General features: G+C 31.4%; 1 protein-coding gene and 1 non-coding gene across 2 annotated transcripts; both read right to left on the bottom strand.

Moving 5' to 3' along the window:
- Positions 1 to 960: 960 nt before the first annotated feature.
- Positions 961 to 1,043, bottom strand: TRNAL-CAA (transfer RNA leucine (anticodon CAA)). The gene has a single exon. It is a non-coding gene; the product is annotated as a tRNA-Leu (tRNA).
- A 1,752-nt stretch (positions 1,044 to 2,795) lies between these two features.
- Positions 2,796 to 6,406, bottom strand: LOC107458745 (heavy metal-associated isoprenylated plant protein 41). The gene is made up of 4 exons (XM_016076974.3): positions 6,079 to 6,406; positions 4,871 to 5,069; positions 3,792 to 4,506; positions 2,796 to 3,396 (listed from the first exon to the last, which is right to left on the bottom strand). Exons 1-4 carry the CDS (start codon positions 6,233 to 6,235, stop codon positions 3,187 to 3,189), a joined length of 1,281 nt encoding a protein of 426 aa, XP_015932460.1. The 5' UTR covers positions 6,236 to 6,406; the 3' UTR covers positions 2,796 to 3,186.
- Between the last annotated feature and the right edge of the window lie 846 nt (positions 6,407 to 7,252).

Below are 7,252 nucleotides of genomic sequence, written 5' to 3'. Positions count from 1 at the left end.
GTTTTTTTACTTCTCTCTGTACATTGAAGTTTCTTCACATAATTAATAGCACATGTTTCCTGCTTCTTCCAACAACATTCCTAAAAATTATATTGTCTATAACGAGAACAAAAAAACATAGCAATGTTTGTAGGACTTGCTTCACATTATCCATTAAACTGAAGAGAGATATAATGGATTCTGTCATTATGACTTAGTAACTTATACATATTTTCTGGATTTATTTATTTCTATTTAAGGAGTTAAATTGATTTTCTAGAACCTGCAACTATGTGTTGGTTGAGAATTCATCCTTTTGAATTAACATTACTTTTATGTCCCATGAGAAAATGTCAGCGAAGATAATAGATTACATGGTTGATGAACATAATATTGATATTGATCCTGAACTCCTCAAGAAAGTGAAGGTTAGACCTTAGTGTGTGCTATCAAATGAATACACTCATACTTTTGCTTCATGGTTTTTCGAAGCAACATTCTGCGATCGGTGAGAAAGAGCAGTTCCTCTTGACATGATGCACAATTAAGAAATTCTTGGAGTGCAATCTTTTTATTTTAGAAGTGATTTTAACTTAAAACAAAGAAACTCTTAAAATAATATTTGTTTAAAACTGAAATCAAAACAACTAAATTTTTTCAAATGTTGGGATTTGAACCCATGCCCTCTCACGAAGATCAGAACTTGAGTCTGGCGCCTTAGACCACTCGGCCATCCTGACAATACATTATAATTTAGAAAATTTAGTTAACTTTGACAACAAGCAATCTCTTGTATAAGTGAGATTTACTTCTTATAGCTTGCAAAAATGCATATCCGGTAGAATAATAAATATCTTGAATTATATATACTTTTTTATTTTAGAAGCGATTTTAACTTAAAACAAACAAATTATCGAAAATAATACTCGTTTAAGATTGAAATCAAAACAAATAATTTTATGAAAAAATCATTTTTTCAAATGTCAAAAGTGGAATTTGAATCCACGTCCTCTCCAAAGATCAGAACTTGAGTCTGACACCTTAGACCACTGAGCTATCCTGACAACATGTTATAATTTAGAAAAGTTAATTAAGCTTGATAACAAGCAATTTCATGTATAAGTGAGATTTACTTCTTATAACTTGGAAAAATGTATATGGGATAGAACAATGACTGAAATCAAAATAAATAATTTTATAGAAAATTATTTTCAAATGTCAAAAGTGGGATTTAAATCTGCGTCTTCTCACGAAGAGCAAAACTCAAAACTTCAATCTGGTGCCTTAGACCACTCAACCATTCTAACAAAATATTATAATTTGAAAAAGTTAATAAACTTTGATAACAAGCAATTTCTTGTATAATTGAGATTTATTTCTTAAAGCTTGAAAAAATGTATATGAAATAGAATAATGAAGATCTTGAATGTTATATGTCTTTTTATTTTAGAAGTAATTTTAACTAAAAACAAATAAGTCCTTGAATCATTGAAGGGTAAAGTACTAAATTGGTCCCCTAGGTTTGGGCATAATTCTGTTTTAGTCCTTAAAGTTTAAAGTGTTCTATTTGAATTCAAAAAAGTTTCATTTAACATCAATTTAGTCCCACAGTGAGGTCAAAATTAAATAATTAACAAAATGTCCTACATAACAACAATTCAAGAATAAAATCGATAATCTGGAGAACAAGTACAAGCTCCAGAGGCACAAAATCAACCATTGATGCATCAATACATTTATTTATCATTTTCTTTAGTTTTATAGAAAATATTTTGTTTATATTATAAAAAAAATAAATAAATGTATTGATGTATCAATGGTTGATTTTATGCCTCTAGTGCTTGTACTTGTTCTCTAATAAATTATCGATTTTGTTCTTGTACTGTTGTTATGTAGGACACTTGTTAATTATTTAATTTTGATCTCACTGTGGGACTAAATTGATGCTAAATGAAACTTTTTTGGATTCAAATAGAACACTCTAAACCTTAAGGACCAAAACAGAATTACGCCCAAATCTAGGAGACCAATTTAGTACTTTACCCATCATTGAATCATATAATACTTATTTAAGACTAAAATCAAAACAAATAATTTTTTGAAAAATCTTATATTTTACAGAAATTTTATTCAAAATAGTCCACAAAAAGCATAAATGATCATATAAATATTTAAATTAGATGTTTATATGATCATAACCTTTTCCTACATACAATACATACAAATTAGATGTTTATATGATCATTTATGTTGTATATGATGATATACTATTACATATTTATTTAACACTTTCCCACGGAAAATAAATGCAAATTATATTTGGGCATATTATTATTCATTTAATTCTTTGATTTGGTTTCCGTGAAATATGACTTCTCTTTCCTTATTGAAAAATCAGATCAAAACATCAAAACAAAGTATAATGCACACGCACTAATACAAGGCCACATTAGCCAGCCAAAAAATAATAATAATAAGAAAAGAAAAAGAAATGCAACCTTCTCACAAGTATAATTCAATTAGGATAGAAGTAAGACAATAACTTTTGAGACACAATACAATATCAATAAATGTGAAAACTAAATTCCTCCTTCTATTGTTTTAAGAGTAAATAATTATTTTGACATTTGAAAGATTCTGACTTTGATAAAATAGATTTTAACTTTTGTTTTTGACAAAATGAACTACCCAAATGTCAATTTCGTTTGACAAAATAGCCTAAACATCTAAAGTGATGAGTTAACAATTAGTTCGTTTTGTCAAATATTTAGATATTCATTTTGTCAAAATTAAAATCTTTCAAATGTCAAAATGGTTGTTTGCTCTTGAACATTTTTTTTGGTGGAATTTACTCTCATTTAAAATAAATAAATAAACACTAGAAGGCCCCTACAAAGTTGGACATTTGATATAAAGGATAAGGTGAAAACTCAGGTGAAGTCAACTTCACGTAAAGTTGATACCTGAAAACCGTTAAATGATTCGACTGATTTGACTAAATTTTCATCCAACAGTTCTCAGATATCAACTTCACGTGAAGTCGACTTCACCTGAGTTTTCACCAAAGGATAAATGTCTTATATACACAGCTTTGATCAAACGAGAGCTTGCTATGAAAAATATCAACATATTTAACAAGATATGATAGATGTTGATAGCTTAATAAGTCAAATAGAAAAAAGGGATGATTAACAACATCATCATTCATCAGGACCTAATAAACATCATATTCCTCTCTTCTATCACACTCATCCTGGGAATGACACTATGAACATAGTTGCCACCATTGACAACTTCTCTCCAATACAACTGAGAGATATGGCTCTGGAATTCAGGTCTCTCTACTCTTTCATAGGGATAACTTTGAACTGTTCCACCAACTGCTTCTCCCATATAATTTGAACTGCCACTATAGACCTGAGAGATGATTAGGGAAAAAGCATATTTTAAGGACATAGTTGCATTGTGAGAAACATTATTTGGACGTCTAAAAGTAGATATTTTGGAACATTTGCCACCATCTAAGAATGTGTGTTTTTCTTTCACTATATTATGTCATGAAATCATTTTTCTCAAAAGCTTAAGCCCTTGAATGGTTTATATCTCTAACAGATAGGATGTCCATTTTTAGATATATAAATAATAATGTATAAATCATAGGACAATGCACCAAGATAATCTTGTAACTATATATCTTAGTTAGATTTATGATAGTACATCATATACCAAGTTTGAATTGGTTCACTAAATGCATTCCCCAAATAATATATCTCTGTTTATAATTTATAAACCATTGTCAAACAAATACTTACTTGGTAGCCTTCATTTCTAGCAACAAGTGGCAGCGGAGTGATATCCGTTGTTCTAACATAATTTGTTTGAGAATATCTAACATTAGTTAATGTTGGCCATGGTTGGAAAGAATTCAATGGCTTCATTGGTTGCAACAATCTCTGAGAGCTCTGTCTCATACCCAGAGAATAGTAGGCAGCACAATGAGCAGCTCTATGGTGTGTTGCATCAACATTGTTCAGGTAGCCACATCCGATTGGAGCGTGTTCATTTGACAAACCATACAGTGATGACATGATTCGCTGGAATTTGGAAACTTGATTTGATTGAAAATAACAATTGAGATAAACTGAAGTAGTTTGTAATTGCTGCCTAGCATCTTGTATTTCTTGATATGGGCGACATATTTGCTCTCCTAAACCCCTTTTCCTTTTCCTCTCGCACTTCCTCATCATAGCTCTAGGATTGAAAATAAACTTGTAAGTGCTGCACATTCCGAGTGGAAAGGGTTCATCGCATCTACCACTATCGCCTCGCTTGTTGTTATAACCAGGGTAATCTTCTTTCCTGAAGTCTGCAAGCTCGATCAATGTCAATAAGCTTTGTTCACCAAGCTTCTCTATCTCCCAGTTGCTGAAAGGAGGACTAGTCTTATGATTCACATGAATTTCACCATTAAAACTAAGCATGCAACTTGCATTCTTGAAGAAACCAAGAACAAGATCTTTATGCTTCCTGTAAAGTTTAGTAGGATAAATAGTGGAAAATGAAATTCAATATAAACCAAAAAATAAAAAAGAAACATAGTAGAATACTACTACTAGTAGACAACAACTTAATGCGAAAATAGTAAAATACTCATGATGAACAATTACAAGTCAAGAACAATTCTATAAAAACCAAATATGTGCGTATTGAGAAGGTTAATTCATGTTCTTAACTTTGTATATTTAAGAAACACATACTGAATAACTAAATCATTGCCATTTGTAATCTTCTTGAAAGGCGAAAAGACATAACTTAGTTATACTTGCTACTACTATTATCCATGAACAATAATGAGGAATCCAAATATATGACTGGTCACTGGAAAACTTACTGAATCACTGTCAAGTTGTCTTCCTTTCCATGGAAACCTGCATGAGGAAAGTTGAATATAATGCGATCAAACCTGCGCATCTTGAATTCCAGAAGATACTTCATCTTGGTTGCATCCACTCCGTGATACAAGCACGCTCCTAGCTTTTGTAGTTCGTCTAAATTCGATTTCGCTTGCTTGTAGTTCTTGGTAACATCATCTTCATGAATGATGTGGACAGCATCAATCAATGCCAAAAGTCAGGCAGAATCATTTTTTCAAAGAATCAAAGTAACAAAATAATTACACTAATTAAGGGTATGCTTGACTGAAGTGAAAATGATAAAGGGGGAATAAAAGAAGCATTTGCATTAGAACAATGTAAGCTTATAAGTTATCCCTTATCTCACTCATCCCTTTTCCACCATCCCATCTTTACTCTAGCCATATAACACTTGAAAGAGTGATATTGTGAACATTGTGTGTGCTTGCTATGTCACACACCTAATCCAATGGTAGAAGAGTGTGCCAAGTGATTACAAATAACATAACTCATTTTAAAACATTTCCCTTATAGTTATTTATGGGGATTATTTTGACTCCTCAAGAACCAAAATAAGCACCAACTGAAAAAACAAACATAACATGAGCAAACACTAGCTACCAATATCATACAATGTCCTATGAAACGGGAAGGGAAAGTAAATAAAAAATTAAAAAATGAAAAACACATAAATATGAATACACTGGTTTACAAGCAATTTCACTAGTTGTGGAGAATAGAACGTGGTTAAAAGGTATAAACAAATAGCTAGAAAGTGATTCATATTGTTAAAAGTTACACAACACGAGCCACAGAATAATAAGCTAAGAGAATAATGGTTTTTTTTGTCCACGGTATCTTCTAATCCGAACGACTAAGGACTAATCCGTTGTGGATGCGAGCTTCATCTCCGTTAAGATCTGCTACTGGCTAATAGATTGCTGCATACAAAAGGGAGGATTCGAACTTCCACACTTGCTTAATAGTTCATTCTAATATTTTAAACACAAAAACAAGGAGAACAACAAAAAAATATATATATCCACCCTAATTTTTCCCGCGAAAGGGGGAAAGGAACATTCAATCATATATGCATAAGTATCTATCCAAAGTTCGAAACTTTTACATTAAACAACACCAGAATCAAGAGAGTAATAAAGAATCATAGTGAAAATGAGAGAGAGACCATAGGAATCAAGAGAAGAAGCCACAATGTTGGAAGCAGAACCGAAGGATCGTGCGAGTGAAAGAGAGAAGGAGAAATCACCGTCCCCAACCAACAGTATTTGGTGATCACTTGAATAGTGTGTTACCCATTTTGCACCTACTTCTTCTTTCTCCATGCTCCAATTCAAAGCTTTTCTTCTTATCTTCCTGTTCTTCCCTTTCACATAAATAAAAGAGGTATGGATTTTTTTCTTTCTTTTGTTATTGCTTTTCCTTTTTTGTCCCACTTTTTCCAATCAACGCGTACCCACCTTACAGCATTTTCTTTTGTCTTCCTTAGGGAAAAAGCTTGAATTTTTCACGTTATATATAGAGAGTGGAAGTGGAAGAGACATGCATCACTGACCCGGTTCCATTATTTGAATTTGGCTTTATTATGAATCAAATCAGAGAATAAGAGAGTTTAATTTGGGAAAATTCCCTAACTTTGCTATTGAAATAATGAAAAGAAATAGTGAAACGGAGTTTAAAAAAAAAATAATAGGAATTTAAATTATCATTCAGAAAAGTCTAGGAGCCAGTAATTCTATTGAATTTTGGCTAACCAGCAGAGAAAGGTGAGTCATTGAATGAAATCTCACACCAATCTCACACTATCAAATCATTATTGATGGCTAACAATCACAAAAATTGCTGACTCTCTAACATTGCTCTTATCATTAAAGAAGAAAATTATCATTGTACTTATTAAAGATGGGTTCGTACAACAAGAATATTTAAATTCTAAATTTGTATTGAAGGTGGTGTGAAAAGATGGTGGTGATGAAAGGCTGGAACTATGTCATTTGAATTATAACTCATTTGCACAAATAATTTTTTTTAAAATAAAAAAAGTCACATTATTATTATTATTTTCTAAATTACTACTTTATTAAATTATATTCATATACCAAAAAAGTTTTAAGAAAAAGTGATCGAGTATAATCATTTTCTACTATTGTAAGTCAACTATCATCATTACTTTTCTCTAATCTTTTCGTTAAAGTTTCTCTTTAATTAGCAGTGAGAATTGAGACCGTGACTCCGTCAGAGTGAGAATTTCTAGTATATGACTAAATCAAATGATGACTTTCAAAGGAGATAGCTTGTGCCACAAGCTATATATAATTAGCTTATTACAGATTTACACTTGG

The sequence above is a fragment of the Arachis duranensis genome, chromosome 1, assembly GCF_000817695.3.
Source record: "Arachis duranensis cultivar V14167 chromosome 1, aradu.V14167.gnm2.J7QH, whole genome shotgun sequence".
Classification (NCBI taxonomy): Eukaryota; Viridiplantae; Streptophyta; class Magnoliopsida; order Fabales; family Fabaceae; genus Arachis; species Arachis duranensis.
Note: the sequence above shows the minus strand (reverse complement) of the source record. Positions and strands in the feature narration are given on the sequence as shown.